We start from the raw sequence: 22,723 nt of genomic DNA on the forward strand, positions 1-22,723 counted from the left end.
GTGTGCACTGCCTCCCATGGTGGAATAGCCTGACCAGTGTGTCGCCCTGATCTTGTGTGCACTGCCTCCCATGGTGGAATAGTTTGGCCAGTGTGTTAAGTGCAGAATGTGCAATTGATGTTCATGCCTGTCCCATCGCTGCTGGATGAGGGCTGGCCATTAGGACTTTCAGGTCCCTTTGCCCATAATGTGAGGTGCACATGCAAGGATGAGGAGGTCACTGGAAAGGGTAATCACCCTGACAATGCGAGTGAGGTCATTAAACTTTTTGCAGCATTGGACACCGCTCCTGGGGACCTCGCTGTTGGCTGACAGCTTGCTGGCGACATGCCTCCAGGCGCTCCTGTAGACGCGGAACGGCGCCTTCTTGCCATTGTCCGGGTACAAAACATGGTGCCTCTTCTCCACAGCACCAACCAGCACACTCAGATCACGCTCTGAGAAGCGCTGCGCACGTTCACGGGCCTTCTGCATGGCTTCAGGCGCTATTTGGGTCCAGCAGCAGTGTTCAGGCCTAGCTGGAGGGCTCCACTATCCAGGGCGTGGCAGCAGACACAGTCGACCCTTCCCCCTTAAGAGCTGGCTGGCGCCAGGGTGTCTGCTGTCAATCACGAGATGGCTGCACCTGCGCTGCGCCCGGCCTCGGCGCTATCGATCAGCACCTCCGGCTTAGCACCCAAAGAGAGGCGTCCAGCAGCAGTTTTAGCGCTCGACCGAACTCTTAGGGCGAAGCTAATGAATATCGGAGAAGTGGCCTCGATTTGGCGGTGGGCGCAAACTTTAGCGGCCACCCCACTTTACCGCCCCAAAAGTGGCTACAATGAATTTCTAGGCCATTGAGTTCTTTGATGAAGCAACAGAGGGTTGATGAAGGTAGTGCAGTAAACATAGAAACAGAGAACATAGAAGATAGGAGCAGGAGTAGGCCATTCGGCCCCTCGAGCCTGCTCCGCCATTCAATTTGATCATCCAAATTCAGTACCCGGTCCCTGCTTTCTCCCCATACCCCTTGATCCATTTAGCCTTAAGAAATATATCCAACTCCTTCTTGAATATATTTAATGAATTGGCCTCAACTGCCTTCTGTGGTAGAGAATTCCATAGGTTCACCACTCTCTGGGTGAAGAAATTCCTCCTCATTTCTGTCCTAAATGGCATACACTTTATCCTTAGACTGTGACCCCTGGTTCTGGACTCCCCGACCATTGGGAACATCCTTCCTGCATCTAGTCTGTCCAGTCCTGTCAGAATTTTATAAGTTTCAGCGAGATCCCCTCTCATTCTTCTAAACTCCAGCGAGTATAAGCCCAATTGACCCAATCTCTCCTCATACGTCATTCCTGCCATCCCAGGTATCAGCCTGGTGAATCTTTGCTGAACTCCTTCCATGGCAAGAACATCCTTCCTCAGTTAAGGCGACCAAAACTGCACACAATACTCAAGATGTGGTTTCACCAAGGCCCTGTACAACTGCAGCAAGACATCCTTGTTCCTGTACTCAAAGCCTCTTGCTACAAAGGCCAACATACCATTTGCCTTCTTAACCGCCTGCTGCACCTGCATGCTTACTTTCAGCGACAGGTGCACAAGGACACCCAGGTCTCGTTGCACTTCCCCTTCGCCCAATCTATTGCCATTCAGATAATAATCTGCCTTCCTGTTTTTGACACCAAAGTGGATAACCTCACATTTATCCATGTTATATTGCATCTGCCATGCTTCTGCCCAATCACACAACCTGTCCAAATCATCCTGGAGTTTCTCGGCATCCTCCTCACAGCACACATGCCCACCCAGCTTTGTGTCATCAGCAAATTTGGAGATATTACATTTAGTTCCCTTGTCTAGATCATTAATATATATTGTGAATAGCTGGAGTCCAAGGACTGATCCCTGCGGTACCCCATTCGTCACTGCCTGCCACTCGGAAAAAGACCCGTTTATTCCAAATCTTTGCTTTCTGTCTGCCAACCAGTTTTCTATCCAAGTCGATACCTTGCCCCCAATCCCATGTGCCTTAACTTTACACGCTAATCTCTTAAGCGGGACCTTATCAAAAGCCTTTTGAAAGTCCAAATATACCACATCCACTGGTTCTCCCTTATCTATTTTACCAGTTACATCCTCAAAAAATTCCAGATTAGTCAAGCACGATTTACCTTTTGTAAATCCATGTTGACTTTGTCCGATCCTGCACTGTTTTCCAAGTGCTCAGCTATTACATCCTTTATAATGGACTCTAGCATTTTCCCCACTACCGATGTCAGGCTTCTGTAATTCCCCGTTTTCTCCCTACCACCTTTTTTGAATAGTGGGGTAACGTTAGCTACCCTCCAATCCATGGGTACTGTTACAGATTCCATTGAGTTTTGGAAAATGATAAGCAATGCATCTATTTCTAGGGCCACTTCCTTAAGTACCCTAGGATGTAGATTATCAGGCCCTAGGGATTTAATCGGCCTTCAGTCCCATCAATTTCCTTAACACCATTTCCTTACAAATACTGATTTCTTTCAGTTCCTCCCCTTCATCAGACCCTATGTTCCCTGACATCTCTGGGAGGTTATTTGTGTCCTCCTTTGTGAAGACAGAACCAAAATATGTATTTAATTGGTCGGCCATTTCTTTGTTCCCTATTATAAATTCCCCTGATTCTGACTGCAAGGGACCTATGCTTGACTTCACCAATCTTTTTCTCTTCACATATCTATAAAAGCTTTTACAGTCCGTTTTTATGTTTCCCGCAAGCTTACTCTCATATTCTATTTTCCCCTTCTTAATTAATCCCTTTGTCCTCCTTTGTTGAATCCTAAACTGCTCCCAATCCTCAGGTTTACTGCTTTTTCTGGCCAATTTATATGTCCTCTCCTTGGATCTTATGCTATCCCTAATTTCCCTTGTTAGCCACGGTTGAGTCACCTTTTTTGTTTTATTTTTATGCCAAACTGGGATGAACAAATTCTGTAGTTCATCCATGCTGTCTTTGAATGTTTGTCATTGCCTATCCACCGTCAACCCTTTGAGTGACATTCCCCAATCAATCCTACCCAACTCGCGCCTCAGACCATCATAGTTTCCTTTATTTAAATTCAGGACCCTAGTCTCTGAGTCAACTACTTCATTCTCCATCTTAATGAAGAATTCAATCATGTTATGATCGCTCTGACCCAAGGGGCCTCGTACAACAAGATTGCTAATTAAATCTTTCTCATTACCTGTCGGTGCAGGCTCGATGGGCCGAAATGGCCTCTATCTGCACTGTGGGGTTTCTGTGATTCTGAATACCCAATCTAAGATGGCCTGATCTCTGGTTGGTTCCTCGACATATTGGTCCAGGAAACCATCCCATAAACACTGCAGGAATTCCTCCTCCACAGTATTGTTACTAATTTGGTTAGCCCAATCTATATGTAGATTAAAGTCACCCATGATGACTGCTGTGCCCTTATTGCACGCTTCTCTAATTTCCCTTTTAACGCCATCCCCAACCTCCACATTACTGTTTGGAGGTCTATATACCACTCCCACTAACGTTTTCTGCCCCTTGGTATTTCTCAGTTCTACCCATACAGATTCCACATCATCAGAGCTAATATCCTTCCTTACAATTGTGTTAATCCTTTCTTTAACCAGCAATGCTACCCCACCTCCCTTTCCTTTTTGCCTATCTTTCCTGAATATTGAATACCCCTGGATGTTGAGTTCCCAGCCTTGGCCACCCTGGAGCCATGTTTCCGTAATCCCAATCAAATCATATTCGTTTACCTCTACTTGTGCAGCTAATTCATCCAACTTATTCCAAATGCTCCTCGCATTAAGACACACAGGCCTAGAAATTCAGTATAGCCACTTTTGGGGCGGTAAAGTCCGGCGGGCGCTAAAGTTTGCGCCCGCCGGAAAGTGGAGGCCACTTCGCCGATATTCAGTAGCTTTGGCCAAGGAGTTTGCTCGAGCGCTAAAACTGGCGTTGCACCCCTATCTTTAGGCGCTAAGCCGGCGGTGCAGACTGATACCGCCGAGGCCGGGCGCAGCGCAGGTGCGGTCATGTTTTGATTGACAGCAGACACCCTGGCGCCGGCCAGCTCTTAAAGGGGGAAGGGTCAACTTGGTCTGCTGCCACGCCCTGGATACTGCAGCCCTCCAGCTAGGCCTAAACACTGCTGCTGGAGAGAAATAGCGCCAGCAACGATGCAAAGGGCCCGTGAGCGAGTGCAGCGCTTCTCTGCCCATGATTTGAAGGTGCTGCTTAGGGGTTTGGAGAAGAGAAGAGCTATCTTGTGCCCGGACAGTGGCAAGAAGGCTCCCAAGAGGCTGTACAGGAGAGCCTGGAGGGAAATCGCCCAAAGGGTCACAGCCAACAGCGATGTGCCCAGGACTGGTGACCAATGCCGGAAAAAGTTTAACGACCTCACTCGGTTGGTCAGGGTGAGTACCCTTTCCATTGTCCTCCTCATCCTTGCATGTGCACCTCACATTATGGGCAAAGGGACCTCAAAGGCCTAATGGCCAGACCTCCTCCAGCAGCTATGGCACTGGCATGATCATCAATAGCACTTTCTGCACTTTACACACTGGCCAAGCTATTCGACCATGGGAGGCAGTGCACACAACAACAGGGCACCACACTGGCCAAGCTATTCCACCATGGGAGGCAGTGCACACAACAACAGGGCACCACACTGTACTTAGAGGCCGTCCTTTCTTTTGCAGGCCAAGCTGGCCCAGAATCTGAAGAGCCGGACTGTCACCGGGGGAGGCCGTGCCCAGTTCCAGGAGCTCAGTGACCTGGAGGAGCGCATGGGTCGACTCATGGGTGCCCGGGTGATTGGCCCCGTTGCAATTGGAGATGCCGACCCTGTGCTGGGCCTCAATGGTAAGGACATGAGCGTTTGGACCTCTCTCGTTCCCCTTGCGCTTCAGATCTACATCCTTTGCCACTGTCCGACCAATGCGCATAATGCCACCACTCATGCCTCCCTCGCTGATGCCCTGTCCTCACTCTAAAGCTACTCTTGTGCCTTCCTGCTTTCAGCTGGTGAGGAGGAGGTCCCTGAGGCTGCGAGTGTCAGTCCCTCAGAAGAGGAGGACGACGAGGAGCAAGAGGAAGGCGGCACATCGGGGGAACCCTCATCCGCGCCAGGGGATGGCAATGGAGGGGACACGTCTTGCCTGGAGGAGAGCCAGGGGAAGTGCTGCAGGGGGGTGTAGCTCCTGTGCCCAGTGGCGTCCAGCCACGCGGGAAGGGTCGGGCAGCACGGCTGCCTTCTCCCCAGAGGGGGGAAGTGTTGCAGGGGAGTGTAGCTCCTGTGCCCAGTGGCATCCTGCCACGCGGGAAGGGTCGGGCAGCACGGCTGCCTTCTCCCCAGAGGGGGGAAGTGTTGCAGGGGAGTGTAGCTCCTGTGCCCAGTGGCATCCTGCCACGCGGGAAGGGTCGGCCAGCTCGGCGGCCTTCTCCCCAGAGGGGGGAAGTGTTGCAGGGGAGTGCAGTTGCTGGGCCCAGTGGCGTCCAGCCACGCGGGAAGGGTCGGGCAGCTCGGCGGCCTTCTCCCCAGAGGGAGAGTCCGGCCTCCAGTCCGGAGACGGTCCTCGCCCAGGAGGTGCGCCTCCTTGATCAAATGTCCGCGGACTCGGATCGTCGGCACACCGAGTTCATGGGGGTTGTGGGACGGTTGCCTGAGGCCATTGAGTCCCTGGCTCATAGTGTGGCCGATTTTGGGGCCTCACAGGCCAGGGGTTTAGAAGAACTTGTGGCAGCACAGGCCAGGGGTCACGAAAAATTTGGGGCAGCACAGGCCAGGGGTCACAAAGAATTCAGGGCATCACAGGACGCGAGTCGGGCCGATTTCAGGGCAGCACAGGCAGCGAGTGCAGAGTTGATGAGTGGTGCCGTGCAGTCACTGGCTGGTCTGATGCGGGCACAGACCAGGGCAGTACGGGCACTCACTGCTGCCACACTCGCTGTGTCATGCATGCATCGCCAGGGCACCCGCCGCGCTGCTGCAGCACAGTGGTCTGGCCTTCACCAGATTGCTGCGCTTGCTGCAGTGCCAGCCCGGCCGACTGCCAGTGTCTCTGGCGACCAGCGAGCGCCTGGCATCAGCCAGCTTGCCCCCATTGCTGCAGCCGCCACTGCCACTCCCCCAGCAAAGCTGCGACGAGCTGCTGGAGAGACTGATGCTGCCCAGCCACAGCTGCAGCAGTCAGCAGCCGGCCCCTCCAGGGCCGGAGCTCGCCTAGGCCGACCCCCAAGGGCATCTGCCGTCACGCATTGTGCCCCTCAGGAGCCTTCCCCCAGCCTTGCAACACCCACAGGGCCCAGGTTGAGGCGGAGCAGCAGGTCAGCCAGGGGCCGGAAAAGCCTGGACTAGGACTCGCCCTCTCGGCACACAAAGTAGAGTGTGTTGCCAAATGTTTTTTTATATGGGGGTGTTTGTGTTCTCTATGGGGGGGTTTATTTTGGTAAGGCCGAAGATGAAGGCAAATGTTTTTTTATATGGGGGTGTTTGTGTTCTGTATGGGGGGGTTTGTCTTGGTAAGGCCGAGGATGAAGGCCATTTGGATGGACAAGTTTTGTTATTCCTCCCCAGGTTGTGGGAGTGAGATATGTTTTTGACTGTTTTTTGGGGGTCTTGTCTGTTTTTGGGTTTCATGTGGGAAGGGCCCTGAGTTTGTTCAATAAAGCTTTTTATTTATTCAGCTTGTCCATGTGTGATGTTTCAAGTGGTTGTTGCGTTAACCGGCTGAGGGCTTGTGGAGCGGCTGCATTCAGGTGCGTTCATTGCCACAAGCCATTCCCTGACAGGGGGCCTAGAAGTGTCATTCAATAAGCCGCCGACGGACGGCCCTTGGACCTTGTGGCTCCCTCCTGGGCTGGTACTCCTCCTCCTCCTCCTCCTCCTCCTCATGGTCCTCCTGCTCGTCCTCCTGAGGTGGTGGTCCAACGTGAGGTGGCAGTGCCTGAGTCCTGCGGATAGCCAGGTTGTGCAGCATGCAGCAAACGACGACGAACTGGGAGACTGTATCCGGCGAATACTGTAGAGATCCGCCAGAACGATCCAGGCAGCGGAACCGTTGCTTGAGGACACCAATCGTTTGCTCTGTGATGTTCCTTGTGGCTTGATGGCTTTCGTTGTATGCCTCCTCAGCAGGGGTCCTGGGCGCGCTGAGCGGGGTCATGAGCCATGTACACAAAGGATAGCCTTTGTCCCCGATAAGCCATCCTCTTGGGGGAGGCTGTGCCTGGAACATGTCAGCCACAGTAGTCTGGCGCAGGATAAATGCATCGTGGCTGCTTCCTGGAAAGCGGGCATTGACAGCTAGGATGCGCTGCCTGTGGTCACACACCAGCTGTACATTGAGGGAATGGTAGCCCTTCCGGTTGCGGTAATCCTCGGCATTGTCGATAGGTGCCCGCATAGCCACATGCGTGCAGTCAATGGCGCCCTGCACCATGGGGAAGTCGGCGATCCTGGCAAATCCGACTGCACGCTGCTCCTGCCTCTCTAGGGTCATGGGGAAGGAGATGAATTGGTGTCTCCTTGCGAAAAGGGCATCGGTGACCTGCCGGATGCAGCGATGCACGGCGAACTGGGAAATGTTCGCTATGTCCCCAGCAGCGGCTTGGAAGGAGCCGCTTGCATAAAAGTTCAGAGCCACCGTGACCTTCACTTCCACCGACAGAGACATCCTGCACATCAGCTGTGGACGCAGATCTCTGTGAAGCAGCTGGCAGATCTCTGCAACCACCTCCCTTCTGAAGCGCAGCCTCTTAACACACTGCGCGGCAGTCATGGTGAGATAGGACACCTGCTGGCGGTATTCCCTGAGTGGGTAAGGCCTACGTTGCCGACGCCTGATGGCCCCTCTGCGTCTAGGCATGGCTGCCCCTCTCACACAGCGTCTGCGAGCCCTTCACACATAATGCTGGAACTGAGGGTTGGAACCCCATGCAGCCCCCATAATATACTTGCAAACAGTGAAATCATAATGAGACAAATTTGCAAGCTCTGGCCAGAAGCCAAAAATACCTCTCCTATGTTGGCCGAATTCAGTAAGGTCTCTTCCTTGGTCTCTGTCCAGAAATCCGTAGCACTAAAGTCATTGCAGCAAAATGGCTGGCCTTTATAGTTCAGTCTAAGTGCCCTTTAATTAGCGCTCCCCGAGGCCCGCAGGGCCTCTGCTGCATTCCACTTCACAGTTCTTAACAGCGCCATGCCCACATTGGGCGGGCGCCACTGAAGTTCCGGTTTGGGGCGCACAAACGGCGTTGCACGACGAAATGACGTCATAAGCTGCGCGCGCAGCTGAGCGCGCGCAAACACTTTGCGCCGGCGCTAAATGTCAACTGAAGTTGGGCATAGGCACAGATCGGTCTGCGCCCAGGCGCTAAGTGCCTAGCGCTCAAAATCTACCCCTCTTATGGCGCTAACGGCTGGCGAACGCAACTGAATTTCTAGGCCACAGTCTTCAGGCATTTTTTTTAACGCTCTTAGACCTATTAGAATTATTATTTAGTGTGGCCATGTTTGATTTGATTGAGTCAAGATGGCGGCCGTGACGGTCCGGTGCTGAGAGCGCTCTCCCTACTTCGGGCGGCCAGCTCTCGCCACTCGCTCCCGCAATCAGAGCGAGGTGCTTGGCGAGTCGGGCAGAGCCAGTGCAGCGCGGTGAGCAGCAGCAGCAGCCACGTCGACCCGCTGGAGCACGTCGGCCGGCAGCTCCATGGCGGGAAGCTCGCAGTCCGACTGGGAGGAGGGGAGCCGGGCATGGCGGCCAGAGGTCGGATCGTGAGTGGGAAAGCAGGTCACCACTTGGAGCCGGCAACAGTGAGAAAGTTGCAGTGATGAGGAGGATGGAGCGGCTGAGGGACATCATGCTCCCACTACCACGGGAAGCCATTGTATTGACTCTCTGAACGTGGCGCTGTATGAATAGCTGATGCGTCCCTACGGGGAGTAAGCATTCCATTGTAATTGTACTTGTACTGGATATATATGGCAAATAAAATTGAATTGAAAATTGAATTGATTTAAACCGTTGATTTCTCTGACTGCCACTTTTGTTTTTCTTCTTCCTATCTTTTGCTTTGTAGATGTTGTATACATGGACTTTCAAAAGGCATTTGATAAAGTACCACATAAGAAACTTACTCGGAAAATAGAAGCACAGGGAATTAAAGGGCTGATGGTAATTTGGGTATATAATTGGCTAAGGGAGAGGAGACAGTGGGCAGTGCTGAGGGATGTTTTTCTGACTGGAGGGAAGCATGCAGTGGGTTCCCCCAGGGGTCGGGATTAGGACCATTGCTTTTCTTGTTATATATAACTGACCTGGACTTGGGTATAGGTGTACAAGTTTAAAGTTTACAGATGATACAAAACTTGGCAACGTAGTAAATAGTGAGCATAGTAGTAGCAGACTTCAGACAGACAGACTGTGAAATGAGCAGACACAAGGCAGATGAAATTAAATGAGGATAAGTGTGAATTGATGCACTTTGGGAGAAACAACAGGGAGAGGCCGTATAATCTAAATGGGACTATTTTGAGGGGGTGCAAGAGCAGAGGGACCTGGGAGTCCATATTCACAAATCTTTGAAAGTGCCACGGCAAGTTGGTGAGGCGGTTCAGAAAGCGTATGGGATACTTGGCTTTGTAAATAGGGCCATTGAATACAAAAACAAGGAAGTTACACTAAACCTTTACAAATCACTAGTTAGGAACATAGGACAGGAGGAGGCCATTCAGCCCCTCAAGCCTGTTCTGTCGTTCAATGAGATCATGGCTGATCTGCAACCTAACTCCATACACCCGCCTTTGCCCATATCCCTTAATACCTTTGGGTAACAAAAACCTATCAATCTCAGATTTAAAATTAATTGATCTCGCATCAATTGCCATTTGCAGAAGAGAGTTCCAAATTTCTACCACCCTTTGTGTGTAGAAGTGTTTCCTAATTTCACTCCTGAAAGGTCTGGCTCTAATTTTTAGACTGTGCCCCCGTCCTAGAATCCCCAACCAGCGGAAATAGTTTCTCTCTATCTACCCTATCTGTTCCCCTTAATATCCTGAAAACTTCGATTAGATCACACCTTAACCTTCTAAATTCTAGGGAATACAACCCTAATTTGTGTAATCTCTCCCCGTAACTTAACCCTTGAAGTCCGGGTACCATTCTGGTAAACCTACGCTGCACTCCCTCCAAGGCCAATATATCCTTCCTAAGGTGTGGTGCCCAGAACTGCTCACAGTACTCCAGGTGTGGTCTAACCAGGGTTTTGTACAGCTGCAGGGTTTTGGCCTCAGCTGGAGTCTTGTGTACATTTCTGGGCATCACACTTTAGGAAGGATGTCAAGGCCTTGGAGAGGGTGCAGAGGAGGTTGACCAGGATGGTACCAGGGATGAGGGACTTCAGTTATGTGGAGAGATTGGAGAAGCTGGGATTGTTCCCCTTAGAGCAGAGAAGGTTAAGAGGAGACCTAATAGAGGTGTTCAAAATGATGAGGGGTTTTGATCGAGCAAGTAGGGAGAAACTGTTCACTCTAGCAAGTGGGTCGGTAACCAAAGGTCACAGATTTAAAATAGTTGCTAAAAGAACTAGAGGGGAATGAGGAGAATTGTTTTCACACAGAGGGTTGTTATGATCTGGAACGCACCATCTGAAAGGATGCTGGAATCAGGTTCCACAGGAACTTTCAAACGGTAATTGGACATGTCCTTGAAGAGGACTAGTTTGCAGAGTTCTGGGGATAAAGCCGGGGTTTGGGACTAAATTGGGCAGCTCTTTCAAAGAGCCGGCACAGACACGATGGGCTGAATCACCTCCTTCTGTGCTGTTAGATTCTATGATCAGTGTGAACTCGCTGGTGTCTCTTAAGGCTCTTAGAGCTTTTAAAGCTATTCCCACAGTCAGAACATTTAAAGGGTCTCTCATCAGTGTGAACAAGCTGGTGTGACAGGAGGCTGGATGACCCAGTGAATTCCTTCCCACACACGGAGCAGGGGAACGGCCTCTCACAAGTGTGGAGGAGCCAATGTCTCTTCAGCTCCCTGGAGCTTTTAAATCTCTTCCCACAGTCAGAACATTTAAAGGGGTTCTCTCCAGTGTGAACTCGCTGATGTGCCAGCAGGTTGGAGGACCGAGCGAATCCCTTCCCACACACAGAGCAGGTGAACGGTCTCTTTCCAGTGTGTAGGTGTTGGTGTTGCTTCAGCTCCCTGGAGCTTTTAAAGCTCTTCGCACAGTCAGCACATTTAAAGGGTCTCTCGTCAGTGTGAACAAGCTGGTGTGCCTGCAGTTGGGATGATTCAGTGAATCCCTTCCCACATGCGGAGCAGATGAACGGCCTCTCCCCAGCGTGGAAGCGCTGGTGTCTCTGCAGGTGGGATGACTGAGTGAATCCCTTCCCACACACGAAGCAGGTGAACGGCCTCTCTCCAGTGTGAACTCGCTGGTGTTGCTTGAGCTCCTGGGGGCTTTTAAAGCTCTTCCCACAGTCAGAACATGTAAGCGGTCGCTCATCAGTGTGAACTCGCTGGTGTCCCTTCAGATCCTGGGGGCTTTTAAAGCTCTTCCCACAGTCAGGACAATTAAATGGTCTCTCATCAGTGTGAACAAGCTGGTGTCGCTTCAGATCCTGGGGGCTTTTAAAGCTCTTCCCACAGTCAGGACAATTAAATGGTCTCTCATCAGTGTGAACAAGCTGGTGTCCCTTCAGTTCCCCGGGGCATTTAAAGCTCTTCCCACAGTCAGAGCAGTTAAATGGTCTCTCATCAGTGTGGACAAGCTGGTGTCTCAGTAGGGTGGCTGACTCAGTGAATCCCTTCCCACACACGGAGCAGGTGAACAGCCTTTCCGCAGTGTGAACAAGCTGGTGTCCCTTCAGATCCCCGGGGCTTTTAACACTCTTCACACAGTCAGAACACTGAAATGGTCTCTCGTCAGTGTCAACTCGCTGGTGTGTTTGCAGGTGGCATAAACAAACAAATCCCTTTCCATACACGGAGCAGGTGAACGGACTGTCCCTGGTGTGACTGCGCCTTTGAACTTCCAATGCAGACGCGGAACTGAATCCCTTCCCACCATCCCCACCTTTACCCGGTTTCTCCCCGGTGTGATGGTGTATGCGTCTCGCCAGGTCAGGCGATCGGCTGAATCCGCGTCCACACACTGAACACGTGTGCGGTTCGTCATCGCTGCGATCACTGCTTTCTCCTTCCATGTGCAAAGGCCGATGATATTTAGGTCCTGATGAATCGAGCGACTCTGTCAGATCTTGACGTGATGTTTGGTCTGAGCTTCGTGCCTGTAACTGCTCCACTTCTATAACCCTGTAAATTGAGATCAGAAAAGGATCAGAGGCAAACTGTTGTTTAATTTTCCCCTTTCCGACCCTAGGGGCAGTGAAGCTGATTTTCAGGCTCCAGCTGCTGCACAGGTTGGTTGAAAGGATCAGCAGTAATGGTGGCTGTAATACCCACAAGCCCCCATGCTCCAGAAAGTGCTCTGTTGACTCTGAGTCCCGTGCATGTGCTCATGGCGCCCGCGCTCTCCCTCCTGCTCCACAATCGCCCATCCCGATTGGTCCAAAATGCGCAAGCTCAGCGCACAAAACCCCGCGGTTGGAACATCGGGTGCGCATGCGGAGCCGCAACATCTGGTACGTGTGCGCGGCTCAGGTGGGGGCGAGTCGGTGTTTCGACTCAGCCGTCAGGGAGGTGCGCATGCGCAGGACGACCCAACATTCTTCCTGTCAGCAATCACTCCCTCGTTTCTTTAATAAAAACAGAAACTGCTGGAAATACTCAGCAGGTTAGGCAGCATCTGTGGAGAGAGAAACAGGAGTTAATGTTTCAGGTCGATGACTCTTCGTCATAAACATAGAAGATAGGAGCAGGAGTAGGCCATTCGGCCCCTCGAGCCTGCTCCACCATCCAATGTGATCATGGCTAATCATCCAAAATCAGTACCATGTCCCTGCTTTCTCTCCATATCCCTTGATCCCTTTAGCCTTACGAAATATATCTAACTCCTTCTTGAATATATTTAATGAATTGGCCTCCACTGCCTTCTGTGGTAGAGAATTCCACAGGTTCACCACTCTCTGGGTGAAGAAATTCCTCCTCATCTCTGTCCTAAATGGCTTACCCCTTATCCTTTAACTGTGACCCCTGGTTCTGGACTCCCCAGCCATCGGGAACATCCTTCCTGCATCTAGTCTGTCAAGTCCTGTTAGAATTTTATAAGTTTCAATGAGATCCCCTCTCATTCTTCTAAACTCCAGCGAGTATAAGCCCAATCGACCCAATCTCTTCTCATACGTCATTCCTGCAATCCCAGGTATCAGGCTGGTGAATCTTCGCTGCACTCCCTCCATGGCAAGAACATCCTTCCTCTGATAAGGCGACCAAAACTGCACACAATACTCAAGATGTGGTCTCACCAAGGCCCTGTACAACTGCAGCAAGACATCCTTGTTCCTGTACTCGAACCCTCTCGCTACGAAGGCCAACATACCATTTGCCTTCTTAACCGCCTGCTGCACCTGCATGCTTACCTTCAGCAACTGGTGCACAAGGACACCCAGGTCTCGTTGCACTTCCCCTTCTCCCAATCTATTGCCATTCAGATAATAATCTGCCTTCCTGTTTTTGACACCAAAGTGGATAACCTTGCATTTAGCCACATTATATTGCATCTGCCATGTTTCTGCCCAATCACCCAACCTGTCCAAATCATACTGGAGTTTCTCGGCATCCTCCTCACAGCACACACGCCCACCCAGCTTTGTGTCATCTGCAAACCTGGAGATATTACATATAGTTCCCTCGTCTAGATAATTAATATATATTGTGAATAGCTGGGGTCCTAGGACCGATCCCTGCAGTACCCCACTAGTCACTGCCTGCCATTTGGAAAAAGACCCGTTTATTCCAACTCTTTGCTTTCTGTCTGCCAACCAGTTCTCTATCCAAGTCAATACCTTGCCCCCAATCCCATGTGCCTTAACTTTACACGCTAATCTCTTATGCGGGAGCTTATCGAAAGCCTTCTGAAAATCCAAATACACCAGATCCACTGGTTCTCCCTTATCTATTTTACCAGTTACATCCTCAAAAAATTCCAGTAGATTAGTCAAGCATGATTTACCTTTTGTAAATCCATGTTGACTTTGTCCGATCCTGTCACTGTTTTCCAAGCCCTCTGCTATTACATCTTTTATAATGGACTCTAGCATTTTCCCCACTACCGATGTCAGGCTTACTGGTCTATAATTCCCCGTTTCCTATCTACCACCTTTTTTGAATAGTGGGGTAACATTAGCTACCCTCCAATCCATGGGTACTGTTCCAGAGTCTATCGAATTTTGGAAGATGACCAGCAATGCATCTACTATTTCTAGGGCCACTTCCTTAAGTTCCCTGTATGTAGATTATCTGGCCCATGGGATTTATCGGCCTTCAATCCCGTCAATTTCCCGAACAGCATTTCCCTACAAATACTGATTTCATTCAGTTCCTCCCTCTCATCAGACCCTATGTTCCCCGACCTCTCTGGGAGGTTATGTGTCCTCCTTTGTGAAGACAGAACCAAGGTATGTATTTAATTGGTCAGCCATTTCTTTGTTTCCCATTATAAATTCCCCTGATTCTGACTGCAAAGGACCTACACTTGACTTCACCAATCTTTTTCTCTTCACATATCTATAAAAGCTTTTACAGTCAGTTTTTATGTTCCCTGCAAGCTTACTCTCATACTCTATTTCCCCCCTCTTAATTAATCCCTTTGTCCTCCTTTGCTGAAGCTTAAACTGCTCCCAATCCTCAGGTTTACTGCTTTTTCTGGCAATTTATGTGTCCTCTCCTTGGATCTTATGCTATCCCTAATTTCCCTTGTTAGCCACAGTTGAGTCACCTTCTTTGTTTTATTTTTATGCCAAACAGGGATGAACAAATTCTGTAGTTCATCCATGCGATCTTTGAATGTTTGCCATTGCCTATCCACCGTCAACCCTTTGAGTGACATTCCCCAATCAATCCTACCCAACTCGCGCCTCATATCGTCGTAGTTTCCTTTATTTAAATTCAGGACCCTAGGGCTAAAAATTCGGTATCGCCGCGCCAGGTCTTTAGCACCCGAAATTTAGCGCTCGCCCGGATTCCCGTAGCGCCCGCCTGAAATTCAGTTGCGGCGGCCCAAGACGGAGGCGGGCGCTATTGCAGGGTTTGGCCGCCTCGCTTGGGACAATGAAAGTCAGTTTCAGGCGTCCAGCTGCCGCTGCGGCACCCGATGCGGTGCGGCAGGCTGGGGTACTGCAGGCCTCCTCCTTCTCTTAAGGAGGAGCTGCCTGCAGCCGTGAGATCGCCGCTGGATTCCCCCGGCAAATGAGCCCGGCACCACGGAGAAGTGCCGGGCTCGCGGGAGTCAGACACCAATGCCGCGGGGGGGTGTGGTGCAGGAGTCCGGGGAGGGAGGTGCGGCCAGGCGGCCACTGGGAAAGCGGCCTGCCGCCCCTCCACCTTTATGCGCCGGCCTCTCGGAGCTGCAAGGCACCGTTTTTCAAACGCTGTTTGCGGCCGGCGCGGGCGAGGCGGCCGCAACTGAATTTGGCGGTCGGCACGGAATCGCATTGGAGCCGGGGCGCTGCGCACACCGATGACATCATCGGTGCCGGCGCAGCGCTACCGGCTAACGCCGATGTTAGGGACCAACTGAATTTCGGGCGCTAAAAAACTTCCGGCGCAAACCACTCTATAGCCAATAAGTGGGTGCAAACGCGACTGAATTTCTAGGCCCTAGTCTCTGATTCAACTACTTCATTCTCCATCTTAATGAAGAATTCTATCATGTTATGATCACTCTGACCCGTCAGAACTGCTTGTTCTTTAGTGTCAGCCAGTGGCTCAGTTGGTAGCCCTCTTGCCTCTGAGTCAGAAAGTTGTGGGTTCAAGTCCTACTCCAGAGGCTTGAGCACAAAAATCTAGGCTGACACTCCAGTGCAGTGCTGAGGGAGAGCTGCACTGTCAGAGGTGCCGATTTTTGGAGTAGACGTTAAACCGAGGCCCCATCTGCTCTCTCAGGTGGACATCAAGATCCTATGGCACTATTTCAATGAAAAGCAAAGAGAGGGCATGAAAAATATTGGCAAGGAAAACAAGTGGAGCCTATTAGCGACTATAAAGGTAACCTGTGTGTGGAAGTGGAAGACATGAATATGGTTCTTAATGAATACTTTGCGCCTGTTTTCACAAAAGAGAGGGATGATGTAGACATTGCAATCAAGGAGGAGGAGTGTTGCAGTGGGGACAGAGTTAAACGGACATCGCTGGCAGTTTCACTGAATGGTCTAATAAAGACCATATTTTGCAGTAATAAGCTTTTTCTAAGTTGCTGAATTGGCAGTGGAGATAACATAGCCAGACATGGAACCAACAGAGGCCAGAGGTGCAACAACAGCTTGACATATACTTTTCCGATAATAAAGGCGGTACTTTAATGTAACGCAGCACAGGCAACCAGTGAAGAGGCATGCGGGCCATGGTCCAATCGGGTGGCAGGAATGAATTGTGCATGAGATGGCCATGTGTACTGTAATGTATAAAAATGTAGTGTTTGCTGTACCAATTTGGAAAGGTCTGGCTAAGACAGAGCAGACTGTTTCCCCACCGGTGCAATAAAGACAACTTGACGATCGATCTAAAACTTTGTGTTGAGTGTTGGTTTAAAATACTCCACAACAATTGACGTCACAAACAGGATTCGAACCTGTGCGGGGATAGACAGTACACATGGACCAGGGTCCCGCAGGGGTTCCACAACAGTCCAAATATATTCCACCGTGTACTGAGTCAAGCTTTAGACGGGTTAGACCTATCAAAGTACCAGAGCGCCCTACTCCAATATGTCGATGACATAATGATTGCATCAGAGGATGCCAAAGGACACATTACTAGCCACCCTCCAGACACTTAAGAAAGCTGGCTGTAAATTGAACCCCAAAAAGGCACAGGTTGGACTGTCCAAAGTAAAGTATCTAGGGCACGAAATGAGCCAGGGGTATAAGGCCCTCCCGCAGGAACGAAAGGCAGCCATAAAAGACATGCCAAGGCCAGTGACCGTCCGGGGAGTGAGGAAAGTGTTGGGACTGTTTAACTACTGCAGGAATTTTATATCAGACTTTGCAGGGAAAGCAGAGCCGATTCAACGGTTAGTTAAAGGGGGAGACCCGCCACTGATAAGATAGAATGGGAATCGGAGCAGGACGAGGCTTATGCAAAATTAAAAGCAGCCCCAATGTCCACACCCGCACTAGGATTGCCAAATATAGTCAAACCATTCCATATATACTATAGTATAGACGGGAACTTCTATAACGCTGTAGTCACCCAAGTGTAGGGGGAGATATGAGGCCAATTGCCTATTACTCCACCCAACACACCCCCGTGGCTAAAGGAATAGCAAGATGTGTGGCGGCACTCGACTGCGCCGCATGGGCGGTGCGGATATGCGAGCCCATCACTATGTCAGGACAGCTGATATTACACACGCAACACACAGTGTGGACCTGCTAAACACAGGCAAAATGAAGGCTGTATCAGACAGAAGGAGGGTGGCTTGGGAAGCAGTATTGATACCCAAGGACAGATCAGTCCAGATTATAAGGGAACATAGAGTCAACCCTGCAGAGTGAATGCTAGCAGAGGGTGAGGCACATGAGTGTCAGTTAGTAATCGAAGAAGAGGTCAGAGGAACCGTTTCAGAATCGCCCCTTGAAAATCCCGAAAACACCTTTTATGCAGACGGATCTCGCCGAGATATAAATGGGGAGCCACACACGGTTGGGCAGTAGTATCCAAGAACGGAGAAACAGTCGCAAAGGGAGGGCTTGAAGGAGGAACCTCAGCGCAGGTAGCAGAACTAGTGGCTCTCACGGAAACATTGAAATTGGCAAAGGGAAAATGAGTAAATATATACACAGATAGTGGGTGTGCTTTTGGGGTAGTGTATGATTATATGATAGCGTGGAATAGGAGAGGATATGTAACCTCCGGAGGAGGACAAATACAGCATGAGGAGGCAGTGAGAGACCTAGTAGAAGCGGTAAAAGGAGCAGAAGAGGGAGCAGTGATTAAAATAAAGGCACACCACAAGATAGTGAGCAAGCAACAAAAAGGAAATATGCTAGCTGATCAGGCAGAAAGAGCAGCAGGTAGAATAACAGCAGAGGAAGTGAACATTAAAAGAATCCAAGAGGAGACCGAAATGGAGGAGCAGGAGCAGTGGACAAAGAGAGGCGCAGCCAAAGGTAGAGATGGAATATGGAAAAAGGATCACAGGGTGACCGGACTGACACCATATGAACTCAGGACTGGACGAGCAATGTGTCTGCCGGAAGGAGCAGCATCTGGTAGCGAGGGACTAGGATCCTTAAAAGATAAAATGAGGAAATACGTACAAACATTGGATAATCAATTGAAGGAGCTCAAACAAGAAGTTAAAGAACAACAAGACATCAGAGATAAAAATACACAAAAGCAGGGGGCCTCGGAGCCCCTACCCAAGGTGGGCGAGCAGGTATTTGTTAAAATATTGTGAGAGAGATCGGGATTCTCACCTAGATGGACTGGACCATTTGAGGTTATCATGACCAGCGATACGTGCGCATGTATAGATATGAGGGGAAAGGGTAGATAGAAACATTGGACTCAACTAAAACGGTACAACAATAACCCATCTGATCTTAAATCCCACAGGAACAATGGAGTAAACACCGGAGATAAACTAACCTCTGGTGATGACCAGGCTTCTGCTTAATTTACAGGGAAACTTCACCATGAAGGTGGGATTACTGCTGGGACATGAAATAAGAAAAGGGACATCCCACATTACAAGACAAGCACATGAAGAAGAAGCACCATGTTTTAATGGAACAATCACATTCGGAGTCTCATCCATGGCTCCCAATACACAGAAAGAAGAGACAAGTGAACCGAGGATGCGACAATGTCCAGATATGAAATCTGGACCCATGAATGCACTAGTATTATTTACCGAGGGAGAACAATTGTATGATAATGTGAGACACGAAACTGTACCGGTACTAATGAACTTAACCATGTTACAATGGCCAGGATATTGTGAAAGGTTTACTAAAACTAGAGAATTGTATGCAAATATGATAAAGAATGTAATTAACCAAGCTGCTGATGTGACAGGGGCTACTAATTTTAGGGGACATGCTGCATTCCACCAAAGGATTAAGAGGAGCTTAGGAACTGATATACTCACGGGAATAAACACGGGGACATCATTCATTAATGCCCTAGATATACAAGGAGTCCAGAGTCATGTGGAACGACTATAAAGGGTAATACAACAGATTTTAGAGAAGGAAACTGGTTTGGTTCGACAAGGATCAGAGTTGGGAGGACATATGATAAGGAAATTACTCGAGGGAATCAAGGTTATAGCGGACCATGCCAGCATTATCAACAAACTAAACCACAGCGATGAGGAACAGGCAAAAGACAGGGTAGTGAGAGGCTTGTGTCATGCCTATGGCCAATGGATCACCGGACAGTTAAAACACAATCTGGCACAGATACAGCAAGGCAAGGTACTAGACTGGATTAACAGCACACAGCTCTATGGACTGAGCCAGAATCCAGGCCCTCTGAGTGCTTGTACCCTCAAAGGGATGACCAGAGTATATCCAGTACTACAAAAATGTAAAGCAGAAGTGACAGCAATGCTAGGCATGATACTCCTGATACCAGTGGTGGGACTAGACACGACTCCATACCCACAGTACCAGGTAACAAACATAGGCATAGTGAGGGGTGAGACATACCTCCAATACTATCCAATTGATACCTATGCCATCAGGAAGAATGGTACTATGAGAGGAGTCTCCCTAAACGGATGCCACGGGAAAGGCACGCTTACGATATACCCACATCCGGTAGGAGAAGGCCCTAAGGATGAGTGCGGCTATAATAAGACAGAGGGGTGTGTGTTGGAATTATCACATGTTGATCACCATCACACCCGCTCGGGATATAGAGGCGAAGGGGAGTATTGTATAGCCACCACAGAGACTGAGTACCAATATAGAAATCTTGTATGTGCAATCACAATGCCTAACTTTTGCTTTACACCAAGGATCCCTGTGACAATTGGACACACCAGATTGGTGTATGTACATTCAAGGGACGAGATAAAACTAAATGTGCCAGATAGTCTAAAGGACGAGTTGGTTAATTATGAAGATCCGGTAGGGGCCCCAATACCCCGCCTGCAAGAGGATCTGCAAGAAATGAAAGAGGATTTAAGTAAGATGGTGAAACAATACATAGTTTTGCAAAGGAATCTTGGGGAATTAGGAAGGGACATAGAGGTAGAGCTACAGGAAGTCCCGTGGTATGAGAAGCTGTGGGATTGGGGAATGAATGTCAACATACACCCATGGATCCGCATCATTTCTCATATATTAGTGATAGTACAGTTAGTCATGGCTGTAGGATGGGGAATAGCAGCATGCACCACTTGTAAAAAGAAACGGACCAAACAAAGAGCTAAAGCGAGACGGAAAACACAAGATTGCTCTAAACATGATGGGTATGCAGGGTCTCCCGAACCAGCGCCTGATCACCGCATGGGGCAGGAGGCACAGCGATGTTTATACATGTGGTTTAACTTGGGCAAGGGCCAAGTACCAAAAGGGGGGATTGCAGTGGGGAAAGAGTTAAACTGACATCGCTGGCAGTTTCACTGAATGGTGTAATAAAGACAATAATCTCAGTAGTAAACTTTTTCTAAGTGGATAACATAGTCGGATGTGGAAACAATAAGAGACCTAAGAAGATGTAAGTTCTGTTCTGGCAGGAAAGTAAAACAATGAAAGAGGCCGAGAGAGGCAGGAAAGGAGGACAACGAGTCAGAAGTACAATGTTGATGAGACCCATCTGGCATAAACAGAGGTCAGAGGTGCAACAACAGCTTGTGGGATAACGGACATATACTTTTCCAATAATAAAGGCGGTACTTTAATGTAACGCGGCATAGGCAACCAATCAGTGAAGATGCATATGGGCCGGGCTCCAATCGGGTGGCAGGAATGAATTGTGCATGAGATGGCCATGTGTATTGTAATGTATAAAAATGTAGTGTTTGCTGTACCAATTTGGAAAGGTCTGGCTAAGACAGAGCAGACTGTTTCCCCACCGGTGCAATAAAGACAACTTGACTATCGATCTAAAACCTTGTGTCGAGTGTTGGTTTAAAATACTCCACAACAGTGTAGTCACGGACAAATTATTCTAAAGAGCTTTTAAAAGCTACAAGATACGGGACTGAAGACGTTCCTCAAACGGAGGGGGGACAAATCCCAGGGACATGATGGTTTCCATCCAAGGATTCTGAGGGAAGCCAGGGGAAGGAATATCGGAGGGTCCCAGAGTATAAATTGGCTGGTGCCTTTCCCTACATTATAACAGTGACAGCAATTCAAAATCAATTAATTGGCCGTGAAGTGCTTTGGGCATCCTGGGGTCGTGAAGGGCGGCGAATAAATGCACCCTTGCCTCTGAGTCAGAGGTTGTGGGTTCAAGTCCCACTCCAGAGACTTGAGCCCAAAAATCCAGGCTGACACTCCAGTGCAGTGCTGAGGGAGTGCTGCATTGTCGGAGGTGCCGTCTTTCAGGTGAGACGTTAAACCGACGCCTCGTCTGCTCTCTCGGGTGGATGTAAATGATCCCATGGCACTATTTTGAAGAAGATTAGGGGAATTAGCCCCGGTGTCCTGGCCAATATCTATCCCTCAATCAACATCACTAAAAAAAACAGATTATCTAGTCATTATCACATTGCATAGAAACATAGAAAACAGAAAAATAGGAGTAGGAGTTGGCCATTCAGCCCTGCTCCGCCATTCAGTATGATCATGGTTGATCCTCTATCTCAATACCATATTCCCACTCTCTTCCATACCCCTTGATGCCTTTTGTGTCTAGAAATCTATCTATCTCCTTCTGTGGTAGAGAATTCCACAGGTTCACCACCCTCTGAGTGAAGAAATTTCTCATCTCAGTCCTAAATGTCCTAAATATCCTGGGACTGTGACCCCTCGTTCTAGACCCCCAGCCAGGGGAAACATCCTCCAGTCCGTCTAGCCCTGTCAGAATTTTATACGTTTCAATGAGATCCCCTCTCATTCTTCTAAACTCTAGTGAATACAGGCCTAGTCGACCCAATCTCTCCTCATACGGCAGTCCTGCCATCCCAGGAATCAGTCTGGTGAACCTTCGCTGCACTCCCTCTATGGCAAGTACATCCTTTCTTAGGTAAGGAGACCAAAACTGCACACAGTACTCCAGGTGTGGTCTCACCAAGGCCCTGTATAACTGTAGTAAGACATCCTTGCTCCTGTACTCAAATCCTCTTGCAATGAAGGCCAACATACCATTTGCCTTCCTAACTGCCTGCTGCACCTGCATGTTTGCTTTCAGTGACTGGTGTACAAGGACACCCAGGTCCTTTTGTACATCAACATTTCCCAATCTATCACCATTTAAATAATACTCTGCCTTTCTGTTTTTTCTACCGAAGTGGATAACTTCACATTTATCCACGTTATACTGCATCTGCCATGTATTTGCCCACTCACTCAACTTGTCTAAATCGCCTTGAAGCCTCTTTGCATCCTCCTCACAACTCACAATCCCA

At 49.4% G+C, this 22,723-nt stretch overlaps 1 protein-coding gene across 1 annotated transcript in view; it reads right to left on the reverse strand.

Moving 5' to 3' along the window:
* LOC147119027 (uncharacterized) overlaps positions 1-16,539 on the reverse strand; it is a 70,145-nt gene extending 53,606 nt beyond the window's left edge. Inside the window, exons 1-2 of the mRNA XM_085984014.1 lie at positions 16,492-16,539; positions 11,392-11,618 (exon numbers count right to left, since the gene is read on the reverse strand). Of these exons, the coding sequence (XP_085840140.1) occupies positions 11,392-11,618; positions 16,492-16,539 (275 nt within the window). The remainder of the gene's footprint in view (positions 1-11,391; positions 11,619-16,491) is intronic.
* Between the last annotated feature and the right edge of the window lie 6,184 nt (positions 16,540-22,723).

Source organism: Somniosus microcephalus, chromosome 4, assembly GCF_052327205.1.
Source record: "Somniosus microcephalus isolate GS21.2 chromosome 4, FLI_Smic_1.0, whole genome shotgun sequence".
In the NCBI taxonomy this organism is placed as follows: domain Eukaryota; kingdom Metazoa; phylum Chordata; class Chondrichthyes; order Squaliformes; family Somniosidae; genus Somniosus; species Somniosus microcephalus.